This window comes from Thamnophis sirtalis, unplaced genomic scaffold (assembly GCF_051295495.1).
Source record: "Thamnophis sirtalis isolate CommonGarterSnake01/CBP01778 unplaced genomic scaffold, rThaSir2_p1.2 scaffold_3, whole genome shotgun sequence".
Taxonomy (NCBI): Eukaryota; Metazoa; Chordata; class Lepidosauria; order Squamata; family Natricidae; genus Thamnophis; species Thamnophis sirtalis.
In genome coordinates, this window is record NW_028261383.1 from 73,731,639 (window position 1) to 73,757,702 (window position 26,064).

A 26,064-nucleotide genomic window follows, 5' to 3' on the forward strand; every position below is an offset into this window, starting at 1 on the left:
AAAGGGACTTTGGCTGTACTGCATTACAGGTTATATTCTTGCCTCTGAATATACACCCAGAGAAATGAGATAAAGATATGCAATTATATCATTTAAAAAATCCTATTCTATATGGCTGTACTGCTTATACATATTGAGCACGAAGACATCAAAATATATTTACATTTTTTGGATATATTTTTTATTTACACATATATGTTCCTCAGGAACCTGCATTATGCATTCCTGTATACAACATAATTATGCCTTATTAAGATGGAACTGAGGCTACAGAATTATGAAAAATGCATAATTCAGGAAAGAAGCAATGTTTACCTGTTTCTTTACTTTTTATAGGCTGCAACTTTCATCTTAGTGCTAAGTTTACTACTATAGGGAGAAGGGAAAAAAAATCCCAAGAAAAATAATTTCCATTCCACCATAGTATTTTCTGCAATTCAGTTCAATTTTTTCCAGTTTGGAAAGTAGAAAGTCCTTTGTTATCGTTACTTAATCATCACACGTCCCTACACAGCTTGTAGTCTGAATTGTTGCTTCATTCTGCTTTTGTAAAACATTGGTTTTACTTCTGCTTGTAGTTCATGTGATCAAAGCATTTTCAGAACAAAATTTACTACATCAAAAAGTATCTTTCCTTATCAGCTATTTTCAAAATATTTACAAGAGTCTGGCGTTCAGTAACTACAAAAACAGATTAAGAATGCATTCCAAAATGTGAAAAATACTTTAAATTTTGTAATATTTTCTTCACATGTAATCTGTATTGAAGTCATAGGCATCATCCAGGTCACTGGTTTTGAGTTGTTTTTCATCTAAAGGGGGAAAAAAAGTTCAGAATATTTTGAGAGGGTTTCTATTTAAATATTTACTCCTGTGAAATTTGTAGGTTTAATAAATACCTGTAGGTAACATATCCAAATTTTCATTCTTTGCTTTCAATTCTTCAGAGGGCGTTTGACTACTCTTTAATTGGTCACTTTCCTAAAACAAGATTAATAATTGCTATATCAACATTACTGATATAGGAAAACCAAATGCAGTGCTTATACCTTCCTTATATACTCTAGGTTAGTAGTTCTCAATTTTAAAGATAGGAATTAAAATATATTCTGTATTAACAGGGTTTCAAATACCTAAACCTCCATCCTTCAAAATCTGAGGGATGTATTCACAAACTGTATTTTGAAATTGCTTAATAGTACAAATGAAGTCCCATACTGTGTAGCATGCCTTCTTTTCTCCTTGCACACAGTACAAAATGTATTCCTCCTGGTTCATTCACAGGAGAAACAATTCGTCCAATGAAAGATCTCACTGGAGAGCATCCTTAAACATCTTAAAATTCAAGTTACCTCTTCCACATCATCAAGATCACTTTCATCTTCTTCCATTTCTTCTTCAGTTAATTCTTCATCATTTTCTTCTGCATTCTCTGATTCCAGGGCTTCCTCTGGCTGTTCATTATCTTCCATGATGCCATCCGTGAAGCCAGGAGATTGGAAGACAATGGTGCTTGCCTGGTTAGGGTACTTGTTAGCTAAAAAAGAAATACTCCCTTAAGAGACTGAACAAGCAGAACTTTCTAGGGCATTTTGCCAAAAGATAAACTGCCATAGAAATGAATTCTGTTGGAACACTTTTAAGATTATGAGTTTGTTAGCAAGACTGCTAATTAGCAAGACTATTTGCTATTTTTTTAACTAATGGGGAAAATAAATAAATGGAGGAACATTAGCATGTAATCATTGGTTTATGGCCTATCGCTTAGCAACTTTTCAAAGTTATAAACTTCCCCAAAGCTACTTATGACTATGTTTTTCTTGCTGTGAATACTCCTAATATTTATTTATCACATCTCTAAAGCCACCCAACTCCATTAAAATTCCGGAATTTCTTAAAATGTCAGATTTTAATTGTAGTAATATTATAAACAGACCTTAAATCAAACATAAAGCCAAGTATGTACTTCTAGACGAATAGTTAATATGAAGAGAAACCAGAAAAGACAATTAGAAACACCCTTCCACAAGGAAAAGTTATACTTTCCCCCCCCTCCAAGTACCACAAATAAAAAATACTTATAACTCCCGATGAACTGTAATGTTCATAAGACAATTAGCTCTATAAATTTGCATTTTTAAATAAAGCTCAACTAGTCAGGATAAGCCAGGGGCCAGCAAACTGCGGCTCTGGAGCCGCATGTGGCTTTTTCCTCCCTTTGCCGTGGCTCCGTCACCGGTCGGCGCCACAATTTTGAGAGAAGCACAGTGCGCCAGGAGAAGACTATGGCAAGGGGAGGGTTTTCCAGTTATCTCCACAATTGATAGGGCTTTCGGTTATGATAGGTAGACAAAAAAGTACACCGCTCTAGGAGGCTATGGTGGGGGAACTGCACTTTGGTCAGCTCCAGAATTGAACAGGGGGCTTCCGTTTAGGACCTTTGTGACTCCTGGTGTTTTCTGTGGGAAACGGGTCCAAATGACTCTGAGTGTTTAAGTTTGCTGACCCCTGGGATAAGCTATTTCAAGCAAAAGAGCACTGAATTAAACTTAAATAAGTTTAATTATTTCTAGCATATATAATTTTATGTAGGAGAAAGCAGTAGATGGAGAAAAGAGTTAACATTCCTATATAAACTAATTGTAATTTGGGGATTAAGTTGCGGGATATGCTGGTATCTTTGTAGGGATTAAACTTTGTTTTTCCTGAAATGTGAAACATATCCAACATAACTAATATTTTTTTCATGGAAGTCAAACATAGCCTCTGGGAAAAGGCTGTTCTGTAATATGTAAACCATTCAGTAATTTATACTAGGTCATTATGGATTTTGCTCTTATATGTATATAAAATGAGAGGGTTAGGTTAGACTAATCTCACCGTTTACAGTATTTTTGTTCTCTTCTTCCAGTTCCTCAAAATTAAAATCCTCCTGTATTGTTGCTAATCCTTCCTTGGAAAGATGTGGGGACAGAACCCATGGTTCAGGAGGGCGGGAATAGTAACTAACTTTGGCACTGAAAAAAAGGACATTTAGGAGAGATTTTCACCCTTGAACAGAAATATAGAAATCCCTTAGATGAAATAGCTGAACAAACTCTTAAATTTCTTTCTGCATATACATACATATAAGGTAATCCTTGTTTACCAACTGACTCACAATGACCCTTTGCAATTATGACAGTGATGAAACACTAACTAAGCGACCAACATATGTACTTGTGACCATTACAGCCATATGGTTCAGCAATATAGCCATTAGGACTTCATCTTGTCAGGTGCAGGGCAAAGAGGTTGACTAAACAAGCTTTTCCTCAGTTGATTTTTTTCCTGCAGCACAGCACTTTCCTAAAGAGTGCTAGCTGGAAGTTAACAAATGACCTTAATTAGCTGATTTGAATCCTCTGCTGGAGTTGCTGACTGATATTGACAAAATCCTAATCAATTTCACAACAAAAACTTTTTTTTGCCACCCTGAGCTGCACTAGTATTTCTTTCCATGTGTATTTCCACTGAGCTGCAGTAGGCATGGCTTTCCATATCTACTTCCACTGTGTGTATTTTACTTTTTTATAATTTTTTTTTACTTTTATTTTACTTTTTTATAAATCCAATGCGCTCCAATGAATGTAAATACATACCATATTTTTCGGAGTATAAGACGCTCCAAAGTATAAGACACACCTAGCTTTTGGGGAGGAAAACAAGAAAAAAAAATCTGCCTCTGCCTCCCAGCAATTTGCCTCCTTGCAGCAAACAGCCCGTTTCAGTTTCAGCACAGCCTGATTAGTACAAGCAGTCAATTGTCTTTTTGACGCTCCGGTTGTCTTTTTGGCACGCAGAGGCCAAAAATGGGATGCAGAGGCTGAAAATGGGGTGCGCGGACGCGGCAACAGCAATCCCTGCAGCCTGAAACAGCTGATGGTCAGGAGGCCGATGCAACCGATAATCAGCTGCTTGTGTTAATCAGGCTGTGCTGAAGCTGAAACAAACAGGCTGTTTGCTGCAAGGAGGCACATTGCTGGGAGGCAGAGGCCAGTGTGATGGCCGGCAGGGCTACATTCGGTGTAATAAGACACAGCCAAATATTTACCCTCTTTTAAGGGGGGGGGGAGTGTGTCCTATACTCCCAAAAATATAGCATATTAATTTCCTTTTGCTTAATTATTTCAACACAGAGATAAACATTCCAAAGGGCAGAAGAGTGGGGAAAAATGCTTTAAGATGTGCTCTTTTAACCAACTTACTCATGAGTAGAGTTCTGGAATCCTACCATTTGGGTTCACCTGATGTTTGGGGTAGTACCCTCCTGATGCTGTACATTCAGGAACAATTTTCTAATAAAGTTCTCTTCAAGTTTTATTACTATCTTGGTGTCTTCCTTAACGTTCTCATTCTTTGATATTCACCATGCAATACTATTTTTATGTCATAGCATGGAAAACGTACTTAAAACTGTAAATAGTCTTGTTCATTTAAGATTCAATAATATACATTTTGCATGGGAAAATCCCCGACTCAATCCCTAGTAAATATTCTTCTTCCCTACCTCTGAAATTTTACACTTATAACAAGCTGTATGGTAGTAGAAGGAACAACAATCTTACAATTCAAACAGATGCATGATAAATTTACTGTTTGGTCTTCCAAGCACAGGTCTTATATAAATTTAAAAAAATCTCAGTACTATAGCAAAAAGCTTGTCTTATTGTAAATTAAATGACCCCATATTTACCCTGTCCAGTCACAGAGCAGTAATTTAGCAGCACCTTCTGTATCAGGAAAACCACCTTTTTTCAACATTCCTCTCTTTTGAGCGAGCAAAGTTAAAAATTCCAGAGAATTCCTGTAGTCTGGGATATTATAGTGTAACATGATCTATAATAAAAGAAAACCCCCACAAAATATTATATTCTCAGAATTTTTTTCTTGTATGAAGAAATTCCTACATGATTTCCAACCGGCCACAGCCAGTTGCCTTCTTCTCCTCCAATTCATTTATATAAGTCACTATTTTTCTAAAGTGGGGAAAAAGCACCATTTAAGGGTGCAGCAAGATCAGAGTTGGATCTGATGTCATCACCGTTAACAGTATGACATAGCAAGTATCCTCATTTCTCACTTGCCTTAAATGATGGCACACTGAGCACAATTATATTCTCTGTTGTATAAATAGAATATAAGTATCCCCTTCTATTGTAGATATAATCAACACAATAACAAAATAGTATTTTCAGCAGTAAAATTTCATTTCACTGATAATGCCAAATTAATGAATAGTGTCATCTAGCTATGCTGCTCTAAATTATAGAAAATAAGGTTTAATCAAAAGTTTGTAAAACAGCTGCAATCAAATGGTGAAACTGTACAGTATTTTTACCTGCTGTTTCCTACAGTGCTTCAGAACAGCATCTACTGAATCAACTAGGTTTTCAGCATATGTGATGCTTCTCAGTGCTAGAGCTAGAGCAGAGCATGAAGGTGCTGCAAGTATACACGGACTATCCAACATCTTGATACGTTTGTCAATGTGTACTGCTTGTACGGACCTTAACAGAACAGAGACATAATGATTGGGATGAATCAGGAACACCCAAAACCAGAATTATGAGGAAACAGATGGCAGAATAATGGAATGTAGTCACAATCCTCCATCCACAGGAGGATTGGAGAAAAACTTTGAAAGAAGCTACTGAAGGAAATAGCTATCTAGGCTAACTTTAAATCAGGATTTTTTTAAAATGAAACTTTTTCTTATTTAATTTCATTTATTAAATTTCTATCACGCCCAATCCCGGAGGACTCCGGGCGGCTTACAGAAATGAAAAAAGATTAAAAAGAATTATTAAAAACAATTGGACACAACCAGGTTAAAAAGGGAAACACAACAAACACCCGATCAGGAGTGGGCTGGACCTCATTCAAAGAGTCAACAGCCCCAAGTCTGCCGGAAAAGCCAGGTTTTAATGGCTTTGCGAAAAGCCATGAGAGTGGGTAGGGCCCGGATCTCAGGGGGCAGCTCATTCCACAGGGCCGCTGACGGCACCCGGCGAAGGCCCATCCTATGCGATCTTATTGGTCTGAGGGAGGTATGTGGCAGAAGACGGTCTCGCAGATCCACGGGTCCTAGGCCATGTAGGACTTTAAAGGTGACGACCAGCACCTTGAATCGTGCTCGGAGACCAATGGGCAGCCAGTGCAGCTCGCGGAGGATAGGTGTGATAAGGGTGTACCTTGGAACACCCAGAATCGCTCGCGCGGCTGCATTCTGGACTAATTGCAGTCTCCGAACACTTTTCAGGGGCAGCCCCAAGTAGAGTGCATTACAGTAATCCAGTCTTGAGATGACGAGGGCATGAGTGACTGTCTGAAGTGCCTCCCGGTCCAAATAGGGCCGCAATTGGTGCACCAGGCGAACCTGGGCAAAGGCCCCCCTGGTCACAGCTGACATGAATTATCATGAATTGATCTAAGTAATTCAATGTATAACTGCTGCATATTCTCTATAAGTTACAGATAAGTTAAGAAAAACAAATTTTCCCCACACTTTTCCTCCTAACAAAGATGCAGAAAGAAATTTTCTCTGTAAAAAGTGGGTGGTGGCAGACATTGGGTACACTCCCAACGATTATAGGAAAGATTGTGGGAGAAGGACTGAGGGACGATTGCTTGAGGCACCCCAAAAGACCAACCCATGCATAGCTATGCGTGTGCTGTTCTAACACTGCTTTATTAAAGCAAACTAACTTTGTTAGGCCTCTCTCTGGTCCCACGTTGCAAGTGCGTATTTCTTTCAGACTATTGATTATGCTGCTTTTCCCCACGTTTGGAAAACCTAAAGCCCATCATAAAACAAAACAAAACAAAAACCTTTGTAAGACATAACATGAATTAGTTTGAAGATCAGAGTAAGATTCAATTTTTAGTCCCACACTACCTAGGAACGTAAATAGAGCATCTTCAAATTACAAATATTTATTCAGAAAAGGTTGGGTTCCTATTTCAACTTCCTCTTCTTCTCATTTGGCTATTACATTTAGGCTTGAAATATAACAGGGTCTGAGTGGGAGAATAAAATGCAAGTACATTTTCTGTCTTCTGATTTTGGACAATGTTACATTCTTTGAAAATATTGGTTAGACTAACTTCGGCCAATTGGGTTTTCACTTTTTAAAGTGCCTATAGAGCAAGATCAGAGTTGGATCTGAAGTCTTCACCATGAGACTAAGATAAAAACATATATCCTCATTTCTCACTCCAGTATTATAAATAAGCAGGCATCCTCATCATAAAAATGTATAATGTGACCAATTACAATATTTTATGTATGTTTTCAAGTATGAATCTCCATAGTAGTCCTTACTATATACAAGTGTGTACTATACATAATTCACAGAACTCCATAAGGGCAAGGCAAACTTACCTACTACCCCAACCTGTATAACTTCATCTTTAGTTATACAATATTCTTGAAGAAGTTTCAGGAGACATTGACTTCCAAAGCATTTGTTTGCTCTTGATAATTCTAGGTATGCAGCATTCTTCTTTGTTTTTCTTTTTTCTTGCTGTAAATTTAAAATAAGATCAGCAGAATATCTATTTCACAGAGAAATATATTTCTACCAGAATAGACTACAAGATACAGCCATATGGCAGAGCCTGATAAGTTAAAAGCAGCATTTTACTAAAAGAATATAAGCCAAAGAATCAATTATAATAAATCCATGAAATCTATAAAAAAGAGAAATTAATTTATGGATTTTTATCTAAACAAAAAGCAGAACATTCCATCTGTAGTACTACTTGGCACAATTCCTTCAATTGTAGAAAATAGCAAAAGTTAGGAATCTTTATATAATATTGCTGAAATTTTGGACATTAACTTTATTCAGTTATCATATATAAAATGGAAAGGCACAAAACCCCAGATAATTAATTTTAAAATAAGTACAGTCATAAAGACCCCAGAACTATTTTATATGATACCCAATCTCTCTTGTCCGTAACTTTGTTTAAGCATCTATGTTTATTTTTCCCCAAGTTTTCTAGTCAAAAGAATTTTAGTTATTAATAAAGAAACAACACAATTGAGGAAGCAAGTACAACTATTATCTTCTGCCTGGTAGTATTAGCCCTTACTTATTTCAAATGAAGAGACTTTTTTCTATCTAACAATAATGGTAGTATCATACAGTAGTATAATCAATTTCCACTCTTTTGCATGGAAATACTTTGATTTAGTTTCCTGTATGAAAAGTGGGTTGGATTCAGTAGTTTAAATGGCTTGTTTAATATATGATATTGGCAATACAATCTATGCACACTTACCTCTACAGAATGTATGATCACTGTATCTTCAGGAATACTAATTTAATCATTTATTAAACAGGAGGAAAAGATTTAGTATTATCTTTGGTCTTATTAATAGTTTGTATATAATATTAAAAAAACAGATTGGCTGGTATTACAGAAGACAGGAAAATATGTCTTACCACAGTTCTGTCTTTTATCTGCATTGCAGATTTAAAAGCAATAGTTGGAAGATCTTTATTTAAATAATTTAACCAATTCTCTAAGTTTTCTTTTGGTATCAGATCTAGGAGAAAAAACATGCAGAAGCTTGCTGTAAAAATATGCTTTTGGGTGACAATCCATGCTTTTCAAACTTTGAGTAAGAGAACTGTGTTAGTGTATGGAGAAAAAAAATCAGAAGGAACTTGGCAGACCATTTCCCAACAAACAAATATTATTAAGGTGTCGGATAAAGTAAGTTGCAGCTCACAAAACCCCTTACTTTTTAATAAAATATGTTAGGCAGAAAAGATACTACCAAACTCCTCATGCACTTTCAGGTTTACATCTAGAAAGCCAGTGTGTTATGATTGTTATGGCATCAACATTTGTGAGCTACTCACTAAATACTCAAAACTATTTGAAGTGACTTTATTTCTCTAAAGTCTTGGAGGATTATTAGATGTATATTATATAAAGAACACTTTTGCCTACTTGCAGTAAGAAATTATTACTGCAAGTAATTAATTAATTGCAGTAAATATTCCATGTCCTATTCTGATGCAATTTTAAAATAGAAATGAATGTCTAAGAGTTGTGGATCCCATTATTTCTGTTGCTTTCACATTGAAAGTGCCATTACCCATAATCCCTACTGTGGCTGGTGCAATGATAAGATTCTATTTCATTGGATTCAAATTTAGCCATGTTTCTCAAAAGTATTACGAGACACATTATTTACTTCATGAAGCTGCCAGCATGAACCTATTAAAATGGTTAACTATAGCCATAGATCTTGAAAAGTACAGAAACCAGTAAAGGCTATTAAATAATTAAATTTATTGGACAATCAATAAATATGAAAGATATGAAAATAGACAAAAATAACACCCAGCAGCCAAAATAGTTGCTATTTCACATGACTGCTTGATTAACATAGAAAATATTCTTTGTTATGCGCAACATTGCAAATTTAGTAGTTAAGAAAAGGTACAATGCTCCAGAGGATATTCACAGCTATATATAGGTAATTCCAGAGGCAATTCTAAACTCTTCAGTGAACCACATGTATTCTGAGCTTGAGATATACATCCAGGCAGATCAATACAATTTTGAGGTTTAAATTCAGAACAGAATGAAGCATAGTTTAATCAATACTTCAATAAAAGCCTTTCCATAGTCAGCTTTATTTCAGTTTCTTTCAACACACGGCCACATTAAATGGGAGTAATGCCCTGTGTGCCCGCCAGCAGCTTAGAAGGCAAAATGCTTGTGAAGATTTTCACAAGATCTAAACATTGCATGTCTTCAACCTAGGTGTTTCTCAGTGGAGGGTTCTGGATCCTGCTGCAACCGGTACGGTGCAACGGGGCCGGGCACCTACATGAATGCACGCAGCGCACGTGCATGCGTACATACCGCCCATGATGCCCCAACTGCTTGGCGGAGTGTTGCGCAAGCGCCGTACGCTCTGTGCGCGGAAACCCCCAAAATTTCAAATACCTGTAAGGAGTGTGGGCGGGCCCTCCGGAGCACCATACCAAAGCAGTACCTGATGCTCCTGGCAGGCACCAGTACACCCGTACCGGGGCATACCAGTCGTAACCCACCACTGGTGTTTCCAAACATATGGGATGAGAATGACTAGAATCGGTTATGCCTCCTTAGCAGGAAGAGTGAGCTCAGAGTTGGATCTGACAGTCTCCAGATGCAAGTCAGCATTTTTCATAATCTCCTCATAGCTCACGTCCTACTCAAGGATTGTTTTAAAGGATAATATAATCAACAGCATAATCAAACTCTAAACCTTAAATACAAGCCAGCCTCTATTAGCATTTTAGAAAAATGGGCAAGTCTCCTAATCTCCATTTCTAAATTTCACAATCTTCAAATCATTGGACTTAACTGGCTTATGATTAGAGCTGAAAAGTGTATGTAAAAAAAATCACTCATTTTACTTACCAATTTTATTTAAAACCAAAAGTATTTTTTTTCTTCCCTCAGACTGAGCAATAAGTTGTTCAACCTGTGGACATCTGCAGCCTAAAGGATCTCTAGCATCCAAGATTTCAAGTATGACATCTGAAGCCTCAATAACCTAAAGAGTAATAAAGAACAATATGGCATTTGAGACCCTAAGACTAATTTGGATTTGAAAGCTTCTGAGTCATGACATTCCCAGTACTATTTTGGTATCAAGCTAATTTAAGTTATTCAAATGGACTTAAAAAAGGCTTCTCCAAAAAATGTAATATAACATTCTCTGAGGATTTAGTTTTCAGAACCATATCAAACTCACAGTGTTCTTAGTAGAAACCATGGTAAAAAAATGATTGGGAACATTAAATATACAGCCAAAGGTAATTGCAAATAGCTTTATTAAAAAAGTAGGATATAAATAAAAATAAAATATGTACATGCTCAAAACTTAATAAAACAGAAAGATAATAGCTTGGAATATATCTAGAATACTTTTATCATTGTAATTCTTTTGTCTTTGAATATACTGAAAAGCAGTATGTTAGGGGAAAAAATGGTATTCTGCTCAGGTTGGGGAATTCCCCTTGTGCTCTCCTTCCCTGAACCTTCCACCTGCTCTAGGATAGGAGGAAAGATACAAAAATGAAGCAGAGAGGACGATATTTTGCCAATCACCGGCAAGAGATCATACTATAGTTATTGCATCCAGTATCCAAAAATGACTGCAATTTGGCAGTTCGAATCTCACCAGACCTTCCATCCTTATGAGGTGGGTAAAACGAGGACCCAGATTGTTGGGGGTAATATGCTGGCTCTGTAAACCGCTTAGAGGGTAAAACACTGTGAAGCGGTATATAAGTCTAAGTCCTATTGCTATTTCAAATTACTATTGTCAGGGAAGAAATATAATTTATGATTTCACAAATTTATAAAGCAACTAAAACTTCTAGTTATTATAAGAAAAGAATCATTTCCATAGACCTAAAGTTAAGACTTAGGATACTGAAGATCTTCATTAATGCCTTTTCTCAAAGAGCAGAACTGACTTATGTGAAGAACAAAGCAATTCTTAAAATTACCGTGAGTTGTCAAACGAATAGCTCTCTTAAAAAATAAATAAATATAGCATTTCTTTTATCTGAAAAATTTTCTCACCTTTTTAAACTCCTCACAAAATGATTTCTTTGAATTTTTTTGGACCTGGTGGTTAGATTGCGTTTTTTGCTTTGTAGTTGATTTCTATAAATAAATGAAAAAAATCAGAAGAAAATTTAGAAATTAGGAAACCAATTATCACTTATAATAGCAGGGAGCAATGATAAAAGTTTGTTCTTTAATTTACAGCATTTATATAGCCTCCTAATCCAGACATTTGGCAGTGTGCTAAACAGAATATATAACCAGTCCAACTAAAATACTTTTAAGTTCATTGAAGAAACAGCCTAAAATGTAAAACTAAGTGGTTGCCCACAATTCCTCATTAGGGGCCAAAAGTCTGCTGAAATAGAATGGTTTTCTGAAATAGCAGTGTGTTTGACTACATAGGAGGCAATTAGAGTTGACCTGCCTTTTGGCCTATTCCTTTCCCCGTTACTTTCCATAGGAGTAGAACCTTAAGTAGATCCCACCTAGATATTCAAAGAACATCACAGTAAGCAAATCCGATATAACGCAATAAACATTGACTAGTTTTATTTGCAATAATCAGTGTTCTGCATTAGGTTCCAAAATGCATTGGCGATCAGAGCAGCAAGTGCAGAAGAGAGGCCACTTTGCAATTATGGGTCTTCAGTATAAGCTGTCTAGTTACTATATTCTGCACTAGTTATAGCACATTGTCTATAAAGGCAGCACTACATAAGAATCCTATAATGTGGTGATCAAGGCATGAGTTAGCGTCACTAAGGATTTCTGGTCCAGAAGAAGTGGTAATCTGTACATCATCTGAAGCTGAACAAAAGCCCCTGACCAAAAATCAAGGGAATTCTCAAATGTCAGATGTGCTCCTTCAGGTGGAATAGCACCTAACTAGAACAACCATGGGACACAATATTCCCAAACAGTCAAGATGCTTACACAACCAGGTAGATTTAATCTGAGCTTGGTTTTCCTCACCCTATCCCTATAGCCTGCAGATACTGGTTCAAGACTTGAATAGAATCAGTTCACTCATAATACCATATTCCAAACTGAATAATGATCTCCCATAGCATTTTCAAATAGATGCTAAACAACATAGGAAAGAAGGGTGGGTCTTGGTTGTGTACTTCATTCAAGAGCAGCCATAGGCTGGATCGCCCACCCCATGACTAGATATAGGTACAGATACAGAGGCTCAGGGGACAATTATTCTGAAAGGAATAAATGTGATTTTTTCAAGTTAATGAAATATTCCTTCCACTGACCAGCACAATCTGAATGTAGTGCTTTTCTAAAAATTCATACCTCATCACCGGCATTCTTGGTACTTGCTTGTTGTTTGCGTTTCTTTGCTAGTTCCTTCTGACGAGCAAGTTTTTGCTTCTGTTTCAATTCTTCACGCTATTAGCACAAAATATAAATATGTTCTTATACACTATGACAATTAGAACCCTCTTGACCTTGCTTTAAAACTAATTATGACCATTCTTCTAATGTTTATCTGGTTACAGAATTTCACTGTACAGAACTGCATAATTATGCACTGCATGACATGTGGCATAAAATATTTTAATAATTTTAGCAGATATAGATGGATATACAAAACTGCATATTACTTTTTTCTGTAATCCCAGAAAACCCGGAATAATGGTTTTAAAACTCCTGAAGTGATACGCAAAGTATCACTTCTGCTTTTAATAAAAAAATAGTTGATTTCCAATTTTATATGGCTACACACCAAAGTTTAAATCATTTTACCTGTTGCTTCCTATGTTCAGCTTCCCGAAGAATCTCTTCTTTAAATGGGGCAGCATTGGGAACGCCAGGATCTTTCTTTGGCTTCTTGTGTTTATGTTTCTTGCCTTCCTTTCGAAGTTTTTTATTGTGTTCTCGTACCTATAAAAAACAGTGGCCAACTTTACTACTATGGATTTTTTTTATCTCGCTTTCCTTTTCATACAGAGACTTTAACACACTACATATTCTTAGCTTGTAAGGGACATATTTTAATAAACATGGTAGGCAATTAATTATCGGAACACAAATGAGGCAGCACATCTTTCAAAGAAAATAGAAGAAAGGCACACAAATTTGGATCGCAGTATATCTTATCTTTGCTATTTTAGTCAGCTATGGATGCTAAACAAAATACTAATTTTTATTCTGATTTCTAGAGCTTTGAAACCTTTTTACTTGTACAGTCCTTCTTTCTATTCTTTATCAAAAGTATGACACACACTATAATAGCTTATTCCTAATCATGAATTCTAAAAACTTTAGTTTATAACTGTACATTCTAAACCGCGCACCAAGGTATCCCAGCAAATTCACAGGAGCATTGCAGGATATTTTAAATTTTTGAGAGAAACAGAGATATACTCAACATTTGTTGACTACTGTGGAGGTTATGAACAAAAAATAACGGAACTTCTTTTTAAAATAAAATTCTGCAATGTTATTTAACTTTATAACAAAAATAGGCTGTAAAGAAAGCATGGCACTTTTCTACTACTTTGTGAAGGTAACTGATACTGATTATGACAAAGAGTCATTAAACTGAAGACAGGAAGAATTCAAGAAGAATGGAAATGAAATGTTGAACGAAACATTTCTGAAGCAAGAACTATACCACTGAATAATTAATTATAACATGAACTTTATGTTCTTTCCATACTTCTCATAAAAGCATTCAAATAACCTTTCTTCTTTGTAGCGAACAACCGTAAACAAGGACAGACAACTGGGATACACAATGGGAACAGCAAAATCCATACTTGTTTTAAATAGGAATTAATTCAAAATACATATTTACCTTTTTCTGTATTTTATACCGTTTGTGGCAGGTCATGCGCTTACTAGCTTTCTTTAACTCTGAAAGGCAAAAATGCAAAAAGTTAAATTCTATCACCATATATTGGACAAATGAAATGTGTGCCACACTACTTTTCCACAGCTATGAATCTAGAAACATAATTTAATAATTAGGAAATAAAATGTCTGAACAGACCAAGATTACTTAGGTAATATTACAATTTTATCCTGCCTTTACAGGAACACACAATATCATTAGGAATGTAATCTTTTCTTGCTCCATAGTACTTAAAATTTAAGTCTCATTGAGTATTTTGGATTAGTCCCAATTGCTTATTGTCTGTGGTCATTAAAGTAAAACAGACAAATAGTTAGCTGACATAGTATATAATATCCTTGGCTTTTCCCAATGATTTCCCTCCTTCATTATATAGATTTTAAGATTGAAAGCTTTCCCATTTATTGAACTTTAAAAAAAACAACAACCAGAATTCACTAGTACAAGTAGAAATTTAATTAACTCATCTCTGGTTATATTAAAAGCCATACAGAACAACAAAATCCTTAAAAAATCAAAATAAGAAGTACAATTAGGGCCCCACTTCTAGACTGCTTAGAATTTTCATTTACTTCTTGCTACTTAATTTTGCATCAGCTTTGTGTGTGTGTGTGTGTGTGTGTGTGTGCCGGCAAGTCATGTTACTTCAAAGGTCCTATTCAAAAGGCAACTGGACTTTTTTTCCCCCTTGAAAACTTTTCTCATCCAATTCTGAAGCTGAAGAAGTTTCTTCCCATGAGGGCTGGAGATGGGAGAAGAATGTTGGTAACATGGCTTGCTGTCTACGGAGGTTTTCACACATCCAAGCTCATGGTTTGTTTTGTTTTGTTTTTTAAATTTAATTAATTAATTAATTTGTCAAACATGTAAAAGATAACAGGTATAAGTATAAATATGAACACAGTAAAAGGGTACTAATAAATGGAGACAGTAGGACAGGGACGGTAGGCATGCTGGTGCACTTATGCATGCCCCAATTTTATTTTATTTATTTGTCCCAAAGGTTATACTATAATTAATATATAAATAATATAAAGGTTATATTATAAATTTTATTTATTTGTCCCAAGGGTGCTGCTGTTCAAAAGGCAACTGGACTTTCTTGGGGTTCCCCCCGTTTCCTTGAAAACATTTCGCTTCTCATCCAATTCTGAAACTTGGAAGAAGCAAAACATTTTCAAGGGGGAGGAACCCCCCCCCCAAGAAAGTCCAGTTGCCTTTTGAACAACAACACCTTTGGGACAACCATGAGCTGGATGAGTGAAAACCTCGATGTTACCCACAGACTCTCCTCCAATCTCCCTCCCTCGTGTGCTCCGCTGGCTACGGAAGAGCCATCCAACACGTACGGAGGAGAACATCAGGTTGGATCAGGTGGGCCTTAGATCGCAGGAGCCTCTCCAGAAGACGACTTTACACTTCATGACTTGTGGAGGGCAAGCGGCCCTCCCGATCCGGATCGATTTTGGCCGGAACGGCTCGCGAAGCAAAGGCCCAGGAGAGACGGAGCTCCTTCCCTCAGTCGCGAATTATTAACCGATCGGCCTACTTCTGTTACCGGCCCACCCCTGTTTGTGCCCCCAATAGCCGCTGCGCTACTCACTCGGTCGCTTCATGGCGGCCGGAGGCGACTCTCCTCTCCTTCTGGCCGATCCACGTGGAAGAAAGAAGAACCTCGCCGAAAGGCTGCCGTAAAGCGCCGCGGCCTGGCTGTCGCTCCGTCGGCCTCGCTCGGCGGCCGAGAAGCTCAGCTTTTGCGACAGCGGCGGGATCGCTTGGGAGCGAGCGAGCGAGCGAAGTGAGCGGCAACAGTGGCGGCAACGCCGACGGCGCGGGGGGCAGTGGCGGCGACGGGGACTGAGCGCGGCCGCGGCTGCAGGAGGCGGAGGATCAGCAGCAGCAGCAGCGGGGCTGGCTGGGTAAGTTCAGGGTGAGGGGCCGGGCTTGGCTAGGCTCCGGAAAAACAAGCGGCGCTCGCGGGAAAGGAAGGCTGGAGGCCGCGGCGCGTCCCCTTTGTGTGGCTCCGGAGCTGCTGGGCGAGATTCTTTTGGCCGAAGCCCCCGGTCTCTGCGGCTCTCCTGCCTAGGACTCGGGGCTGTTCGCCTGCCTCCCTTCTGGTTCCTCTTTGGCTCTGCCGCCCGCTTCTCACCGGCCTTCCCGTCTCTTCCCGAGGGGAAAGAGACCGGCCCTCCCCACCAGCCCCTGGGCTGCCTCTGACCTACTAACCCTCTTTTCTCTGAGTTCCCACCCGTCCCCCCTGCGAGCCTTTCCCCCTGTTTCGGGTGGATGTGGTGGGTTCTTCCCATGAATTTGTGGGTGGTTTTATCTGTTTTCCGGGTTTTCTTTTTTCCTCTTCGTCAGCTCGTTAGGGGAAACAAAAAAACAGGCACCCCAAACATTTCAAAAGCAGTTAACGAGAGGTAGTAAATCCTAAAGCCTCGCCTGGAGAAAATGATGGGAAGTTTTCGCCCTAGTCCAGAGCAGAGCCCCGCTGCACTTGTCAAAAGTAATCACTTCTTTGAATGAATCCTCCCTCCCATCCGCTTCTCCCCATGGAGGCATAAACAATCGTGTTGCCTATTTGTTTCCACGATAAAAACTTTCTTCTAAAATACAAATTATAGTTTCTTTAAAAGCATGGCTTTAGGTTTTTGTAATAAAAACAATATGAAATACAGGTACTGTTTCCAAAGCTGGATTCATGCAGTTTGCTGGGGATATGGTAATCTGTTGATTTAACATGGTAAACTATAATAGGGTTTATATATAAATTAACACCTGTTGTGGCCACACACACATAATATACATATAGGGCTTTGCTTGTTATGTGGCCACAACAGGTGTTAATTTGAATTTAGCGTATTGTATGAATCCAGCCACAGTTACTGCACAAAGGGACAGGGATTCTGAAAATTATAACAGCTAAAAAGAATGATGTGTACCATCAAGTGAAAATTTAGCTGTCCTTTAATATTTAATATTTCCTTTATTTAAAGATGTTGAAAAGCTTAACTGGAATTTATAGTTTAGTTATTCATCTAATAACCAATATTTTGAAACGTTCAAAATTCATTTATTTCTACATTTAAGGAGTTATATATTTCTCATTTTACATAGCCAATGAAAATATGCCATTCTGTTGAGACTGTCTTAATTAATAAAGGAGGATATTTCTAGCTCAGGGTTGAAATAAGGGCTCCTTGGTGCTTTCTGAGACTTTTCATTACCAAAACTAGGTAACATCAGTGAGAACCAGGTAAAGCTCAGAGGCAACCAAGAACCCCTCACTGTCTTAATTGACTACCTATTAATTTTTTTTAAAAAAAACTAAGGCATTGTCAGAAGAGAATTCTATAGGTTTTATTTTCTTTTTTAGCATATTATCCAAAGAGACAGTTTTCATTTCATTCTACCCAGAAATTCTAACTTAAAAACGCATGCTTTATATATGAAAAATAATGTTTTGTTTTGTCTTGATATGAACCTTAGCAATTCATTGGTTGAGCTGATATACTTGTTATGTTGTTATAATTGTAACTATATTGACAGTTTATTTAAAATAACTGAAAGCATATTAATTATCTAAAGTCAGGTAAACTATTATAGTACTGTTCAAGAAATATCAGCAGAACTATTTAACTAATAGAAGAAGGACAGTTCAGTTAATGGACCTGTAGCAACAAAATATTATTTTTATAACAAGAGTATTGGTTGCTTTATTTATTAAATGTTCAGAAAATAATTTGATATAAGGAATTAGAATAAATGGCAGACTACACAATGTCCTTTTAGATAGTAGGCTGACTGAGTATTATTTTTAAATGCGCTATTCTGTGTCCTCTCTTTCCTACCTGAGAGACTGGTCAAAGGGTTTTCTATATATAAAAGATACTCATGACAATATTGTCTTTTAGGGCATGCAAAATGCAAACAATAGAAAGGGAGTAGCTAAAAAAAAATAAAGGTAGGAAATACAAAGAAGAAATATAACTAAAAATATTTTATGTCAACATTACTCATAATCATCCTTGCAAAATATGCTTATTTCCACTCTGTCCATACACTATTTCATGCATTGTTTTATTTTTTAACCTTTTATCTTTTCTTTTTTGAGGATCTCATCAAATCTATCCAATCACTGCTTTCATGATTTCCCTTCCCAGACCATTCATTTTTATTTCACAATGTTTTATTTCCAGTTTGATCCTCTTTCATTGTCACCAGATCACCTCAGTGAATTTCTTTTGAACTGGTTAGTCCCTGTTGCTTTATGTTCATTTAACACTCATTGATTTCTAATAATGTTTCTTCTTCCTTTATTATGTACATTTGACATAAATATCTTTTGGCATACCAATCACTAACTTCTGTATAATAAAGTGGGCAGAAAACTTTTACATTGCCACTTTTTCCCCAACAAGCATTGTTGCTTCACAATAGAGCATATATTCCATCATGTTGATGTCAAATCTTTTCTTCCAAAATTTGCACGTTATAATTTCTCCACCCAGTTTAAGAAAAATTCAAGATACATAAATAAATCTTCATGTTTTGCTATTTACAGAAACTTGCAATTTTTTTATTTACTTTTTCTAGTAAAAGGAAATTACAAGTAGTCCTCAACTTACAATAATTTATTTAGTGACCAAAGTTACAACAGCACTAAACAAAGAGATTTATGACCGTTTTTCCACATTTACAACCGTTGCAGCATTCCCATGGTCATGTGATCAAAGTTTGGACACTTAACTGATATATTTACCACAATTGCAATGTCCTAGAGTCATGTGATCACCTTTTGTCACCTTCTGACAAGCAAAATCAATGGGGAAGCCAGATTCACTTACCTTCCCTGTTACTAACTTAACAACTGCAATAATTCATTTAACAACTGTGGCAAGAAAGTTGTAAAATGGGGAAAAATTCACTTAACAAATATTTCACTTAGCAATAGAAATGTTTGGGTCAATTATAGTCGTAAGTCGAGGACTACCTGTACTTTGGTGTTTAATATATTAATGTTGATATATATGCAGACACAGTGTCTGAATCTAACATTTACATGAACCATTTTGGTTCTCTCCCATAACGTGACATTATCTGCATACAAAAGTATAAGTACTTTAATGTCTCCAATCATCACAATTAACAGCACACACTTCCTAATATATTTATTCATAAATACATTTTTAAAAATCAAGCAGACATTAGATATCTTACTTCCTGCCTATTGTTGAACCATTTGATAATCATTCAATAACTTATGTATATTATATCTCTATTAGATCATCTTTACTATATTTAGCAACCACACTTTCACACCATACTTGCATTAAACTTTCCATTCTTCAAGTTTAATTCTCTTTATTCCACACTCTCTTTGAATCAAGAAATATGCAGTAGATCATACAGCAAAGCAAAAAACATATATCTATACAAAAAAATCATACAGCTTTCTTAAATTTTGCTAATGTTTTCTCACACTTTTTCTGTCAGAATTGCTCAGAACCTTGCCAAGCACCTTGCCAAGCATACTTAACAGATTAATCCCCCTGCATTCATTCTTGCCACCTTTTCTTTTGTTTGGCTAACAATAACAGCATTCTTTTATTATCAGGTACTGAAGCAGCTGTCACACACACATTACACAAATCAAATAGGCAGTCCATAAGCAAGCCAAGTCAATGTTCTAATATCTGTCTGCTTTTACCATCTATTCGACACCATCTACGCATTTCTCTTCTTTAGTATTCACATAACACAGCGATGACGAACCTTTTTTTGCTCACGTGCCATAAGTGGGGGAGTGCAGGGGGGTCGTGTGCGGGCGTGCCGCACCCATAATGCAATGCATGACCCCCAGTGCGCATGGGCGCACTACAGACGCTCCCCCCATTTTTTGCATGCTTTTTTCACCCTCCCCAGGCTCCAGAGGTTTTATAGGAGCCTGGGGAGGGTGAAAACAACCTCCCCCGGACACCCTACAGAAGCTTTAGGAACCTTCAGTCAAAAAGCAGTCAAAACGACCCTCCGAGCAAACCGGGAGTCAGTTCCCAAACTTCTGGTTTTCCTGTAGGGTCATTTTTTTTGTATTCTGGAGGCTTTATGGAAGCTCATGAAGCCTCTGGAGGGCTGTGGGGGAGGCGGGGGGGGGGCTCTTTTTGCCCTCCCCAGGCTCCTATAAAGCCTCTGGAGCCTGGGGAGGGTGAAAAAGGGTGAACTCAGCTGGCCAGCGCACCTATGCGCGCTGGCCAGCTGACAGGGCAGCGTGCCACAGGTTCGCCATCACTGACATAACATATATTACTTCTTTTTTATCAGTTTTTAAAAATTAGTTATAGGATTCATTTGAATTTCAGTCTTCATTTTCATACCCAAGCAAATCTTCCAGCATTCTCTCATTTCAGTTTCATGCCATATTATTTACTTAATTCTACTGAAAGCTCCTTGTGGAAACAACAATAATATTGTAAATATTATCCAGTTCCCAAACAATGTTTTATTTCATTTCAAAATCTCTTTTGCTTCTTTTCTTCCTCTTTTAATCAAAAGGTTTTAGCTATCTTAGATTACATTATTTTCTACATGTACAATATTTTTCATCCTCAAAGACATTATAAACTTCATTACCTACCATCATTTCAACCACTGTATGAAGTACAAGCAAACTCAAACACAGCAGAATTATTTAAAGCTTAAATACTAATGAGTTAGTATTAATGAGTCAAATGATAGATTTGTACTTCACATTGTTTTTGTTGTTAGTTGTGAAGTCATGTCCGACCCATCGCGACCCCATGGACAATCTAGTCTCACTGGAGAAGAGCCTGGTGCTGAGAAAGATTGAGGGCAAAAGAAGAAAGGGACGACAGAGAATGAGGTGGCTGGATGATAGCAATAGCAATAGCAATAGCAGTAGACTTATATACCGCTTCATAGGCCTTTCAGGCCTCTCTAAGCGGTTTACAGAGAGTCGGCATATTGCCCCCAACAATCTGGGTCCTCATTTTACCCACCTCGGAAGGATGGAAGGCTGAGTCAACCCTGAGCCGGTGAGATTTGAACCGCTGAACTGCTGATCTAGCAGTAGCCTGCAGTGCTGCTTTTAACCACTGCGCCACCTTGGCTCAGGATGAAGTCACTGAAGCAGTAGGTGTGAGCTTAAATGGACTCCAGAGGATGGTAGAGGACAGGAAGGCCTGGGGGAACGTTGTCCATGAGGTCACGATGGGTCGGACAGAACATCGCAACTAACAACAACAACAACATGAAGTACAAATCCATCATTTAACTTTAGCTTTAAATACCTCTGCTTTGTTTGAGTTTGCTTTCAATTTATCATTTATCAGACAAAATTACAGCTGCTCCTTGACTTGGAGTAAAATGTGAAAAAGTTGTTACCAAAATATGGTTTACTTCTATGTATACATGAACTATAATTTTGTTGCCTTCAATTATTCATAATCAATCTCTAAGCTATTGTTTAGTTTGAAGTGCTTCAGCAACTGTATTTAAAAGTATTAGATCTGTGTCTGCATTATTAATTTGAAGTTTTTATAATGATTTATAACTTATAATTAAATCTTAATGACTTTGTTATACGATGTACATTGGCCGTTGCAATTTCTGAATTATTTTTTTAAAATGTTGGTTAATATATTATTTAATTGGAACAACAATAGATGCACTATGGTGATTTATATATAATGAACAATCTTTTGTGTTAGTATAGTTCTTCTGGAATAATATGACCATTAAGACTATAGTTCTACCATATCAAATAGAAGAGTTTTGTAACTGATAAGTATGAAACTACAAACTTTATTCACTTATTCTAAGATTGCTAATTTTGTTCTGAATTGTAAATAAATATCATTTCAAATTTGCAAACAAGCCAGTTATTATAATCCTATTTTGTGCTGTTTTCTATAGTTTTCCTTATTCTTTCTTCAATTCCTTTATTTACCTATTCTTCCTTTGTTTCTTCTCTGTTTTCCTTTCCTTTTGTTATCTCTTTCAGTTTTGGCTGTACTAATACTGTGGCTGACTTGGTGCTTTAAAGATTTCCCTTTTCTCAGTTTGCTTACTTGCCTATCAGACATTATGAGGAGATTGGCTTTTCGTGGTGCTGGTTGTACTCTGGTAAATCTGGTAATTTGCTGGTAATGTGTGTGCTGTTTGTCTCTCTTCCATACATCTCAGCCATTTTTGTTTTATATAGGCAGTCCTCGACTTACGACCATGATTGAGTCCAAATTTTCTGTTGTTAAGTGAGATATTTGTTAAGTGAATTTTCCCCCATTTTATGACCTTTCTTGCCTCAGTTGTTAAGTGAATCACTGCAGTTGGTAAATTAGTAACCCGGTTGTTAAGTAAATCTGGTTTCCCCATTCATTTTGCTTGTCAGGTCGCAAAAAGTGATCACATGACACAACAACATTCAGAAATATGAACCAGTTGCCAAGGATCTAAATTTTGATCACCTGACTATGGGGATGCTGGAAAGGTTATAACTGCGAAAAACAGTCATAAATCACTTTTTTCAGTGCCCATTGTAACTTTGAATGGTCACTAAACAAATTGTTGTAAGTGGAGGATTACCTGTATTTGATTTGTAAATGTCATGTTTTTCATGTATCTCATGAATTTGTGCATTAATTTGGTTATCAGATATGAGCTGCAAATGTATTAACACAATATGTTTAGTCTAAACACATTAGACTAAACATACATTCATTCAGAAAGATTAGCAGTGCGGCGGTTCCGATCCCTAGCGCTGCGTAACAGAGTGAGCTCCCATTAGCAATTCAAAAGCATGTAAAAATGCAAGTAGAAAAATAGGAACCACCTTTGGTGGGAAGGTATCAGCGTTCCATGCACCTTTGGCATTTAGTCATGCCGGCCACATCATCATGGAGAGATCTTCAGACAGTGCTGGAGATGAGCACTGCCCCCTAGAGTCAGAAACGACTAGCACATATGTGTGAGGGGAACCTTTACCTTAAATATATATTCTAAAAATATATTTCTGTAAATAAAGTAATTGGAAAACATGGTTTCCTATTTGTTTTTGACTATAGTAATCTTACATTCTTAAATTTGTTAAAAGAAGTTGACTGGGATAATAAGAGGTTTTTTATGTTATTTTTCTGCTTTTAAAAGAGTAGGAAATTTTAGAAGGTTTATGAATCACTTCACACCAAAATTGCGAACAAGTTATCAGTTCACATCATGATAATTTCTTAGTCTAAATTTGTACTGTGAATTTCCGGTTTAAGATTCAGCTTTTTCAGCTTAGATCAACTACCGTATTTTTCGGAGTATAAGACGCACCCTTTTTCCTCAAAAAAGAGGCTGAAAATCTGGGTGCGTCTTATACATCGAATACAGCAATTTTTTGCCTCCAAAACCCCGCCCCTTCACCAAAATGGTCGTGCATACCCTTATGGAGGCTTTCAGAGAGCTGGGGAAGGCAGAAATGAGCAAAACACGGGCTCCCCCCCCCCAGCAGCACTCTATAAGCCTCCATAATGCTATGCATGCAATTTTTTGACAAAAACGGGCCCGTTTCCACGATAAATGGGCTGTTTTTTGCTCATTTCTGGCCTCCCATGCCCCCAGGAGCATTCTGCAAGCCCGCCCCCCAAGGCTATTCATGCCTTTTTAAATAAAAATACTGTGCCCATTTTTGCGAAAAATGGGCCGTTTTTGGGAGGTTTGCAGAGTGCAAAAAGTTTTTTTTTCCTTTTGGAAAGCTCTTTAACTGATTGATGAGAATTACATTGAACAAATGCTGTGCCAGCAGAAACAAAGTCTTAAGGTGCTGCAGATTGTCAGTGATTTCCTTCTCCAGCACATGGATAAATACACCTGGAAACATCTACCTACCTACCTACCTATTTTCTCTCTCCCTACCTATCTTCTCTCTCTCTCTCTCTCTCTCTCTCTCTCTCTCTCTCTCTCTCTCTCTCTCTCTCTCCAGCTACCTACTCTCTCTCTCTCCCTACCTGTCTACTGTATTTCTCTTTCTCTTTTTTATTTCTCTCTCTCTATCCCCCTACCTACACACACTCTCTCTCTCCCTACCTACCTACTGTATTTCTCTATATATATCCCTCTATCTACCTGCTTACCCATTCTCTCTCTCTTCCTATATACTGTATTTCTCTCTCTTTCTCTCATTTACTTCTAGCTTAGCAAACAAATTGTTTTGCAATAATAATTTAGATTCTTTCACTTTTTCTCTTAGGACACTTCATGTCACTATTGCACAAATCACAGTAGCTTTTATGTCATAAAATTTGCATGCCTACTTCAAAACCATGCTTAGCATAACTATATACTTTTTAAAAATGTAACAAATGAAAGTACTTTGGCACACAAGTTGCTCTTACATTGAATATAGTCCATGAGAAATATGATCATAGTAATTACATAGTCTCTGTAATTATTGTACATTTAAATTTAGCAACTAATACATGATTCACTTGTAACTGAACGTTCATTTCTCAATTACAATTGGAGCTAATACTTTCGGTCTTTGGTGTTGGCACAAAACAGATTTTGGTTGTAATTGATTTTTGCTTAATGTTGTACATTGCCTTGAAAGCTGCCAGGTGGCAAAAGGAGATTGTGTGTGTGTGTGTGTGTGTGTGTGTGTGTGTATTGATGTCTAGCTTTTTTAAAAACACACACACACACACACACTCTAAAATAAATTGCAATTGTTTATGCTTGCTACATATCAGCCAAATAGTTATGGTAATGTTTCTTTAAGAAATGTTCTAGTCCCTTCAGAAAACCATTTACTTTGTTATAATTTTATCATCAAGGGGCTTGGCTAATACAACGATTGCTTCACAGTAAAACCATTAAAATCCTAATATAGGTTATATCAGCCTTTCTCAAACTAGTCTCTATTCCCCACACAGCATGGACATCAGAATTATGGGATTTAAAGTGAATCTAAAGAAGCTATGGAGACATGTTCCAAGCCCACAAAATTGTATGCAAAAATGCCCTATAGGCTGCTGGAGGGAGTGGGAATAGATCCTTATCAGTGTGTCTCATCATTGTTCTTAGTTAGCCATGCTCACAGTGGCAGCCATTGTGTGAATAGGTGTGGAGCTAGTTTTTCAGAATAGCCACATTTTTTCAAAATACACAGCGTACAAAATACACACGGATACCTGTAAGTTATATCAAATAATTGAATTGTAGATTGGATTTGCTGTTGTGTTATCTTATGTTTTCTTTGTTTGAAACCTTCCAAGTTTAAGAACATTTTTCTTCATTATAGAAGAAGTTGGATTCCATGAGCTCAAAGAGGCGAAGGGCTACCTCTCCTTCTAGCAGTGCCAGTGGAGGAGATTTTGATGATGGTCACCATTCCACAAACACACCAGGTCCAAGTAGGAAGCGGAGAAGACTCTCCAACCTCCCAACAGTTGATCCTGTAAATACCCTTACATGTCTATCTTTCTAGCCTAGTCACTGTGTAAAAGCAACAGTCTATTATATCACTAGAAAGCAATTGTTAAACTCTTTGTTCTTTTAACTTCTTG

General features: G+C 37.2%; 2 protein-coding genes and 2 non-coding genes across 15 annotated transcripts in view; 1 reads left to right on the forward strand and 3 right to left on the reverse strand.

Moving 5' to 3' along the window:
- Positions 1 to 158: 158 nt before the first annotated feature.
- GNL3 (G protein nucleolar 3) lies at positions 159 to 16,249 on the reverse strand. Its single transcript, XM_014069088.2, has 15 exons — positions 16,104 to 16,249; positions 14,444 to 14,502; positions 13,390 to 13,527; positions 12,937 to 13,032; positions 11,647 to 11,730; positions 10,474 to 10,609; positions 8,493 to 8,596; positions 7,424 to 7,565; positions 6,748 to 6,835; positions 5,381 to 5,549; positions 4,736 to 4,878; positions 2,881 to 3,017; positions 1,353 to 1,537; positions 900 to 981; positions 159 to 812 (listed from the first exon to the last, which is right to left on the reverse strand). The coding sequence occupies exons 1-15, from the start codon at positions 16,114 to 16,116 to the stop codon at positions 748 to 750; spliced, it is 1,641 nt and encodes a 546-aa protein (XP_013924563.2). The 5' UTR covers positions 16,117 to 16,249; the 3' UTR covers positions 159 to 747.
- On the reverse strand, positions 5,046 to 5,120 carry LOC148048007 (small nucleolar RNA SNORD19). The gene has a single exon (XR_015696189.1). It is a non-coding gene; the product is annotated as a small nucleolar RNA SNORD19 (small nucleolar RNA).
- Positions 10,181 to 10,256, reverse strand: LOC148048008 (small nucleolar RNA SNORD19). Its single transcript, XR_015696188.1, has one exon. It is a non-coding gene; the product is annotated as a small nucleolar RNA SNORD19 (small nucleolar RNA).
- Positions 16,250 to 16,275: 26 nt separating the features above from the next.
- The window catches only part of PBRM1 (polybromo 1), a 57,291-nt gene continuing 47,502 nt past the window's right edge, over positions 16,276 to 26,064 (forward strand). For 4 of the 12 annotated variants that reach the window (XM_087709176.1, XM_087709177.1, XM_087709178.1 and 1 more), the window contains exons 1-3: positions 16,288 to 16,419; positions 22,521 to 22,642; positions 25,800 to 25,955. In XM_087709176.1, the coding sequence (XP_087565302.1) occupies positions 22,604 to 22,642; positions 25,800 to 25,955 (195 nt within the window). In that variant the 5' untranslated portion in view covers positions 16,288 to 16,419; positions 22,521 to 22,603. Of the gene's footprint in view, positions 16,420 to 22,520; positions 22,643 to 25,799; positions 25,956 to 26,064 lie in introns of all 12 variants that reach the window. The other 8 variants (XM_087709168.1, XM_087709170.1, XM_087709171.1 and 5 more) reach the window with 4 other exon arrangements.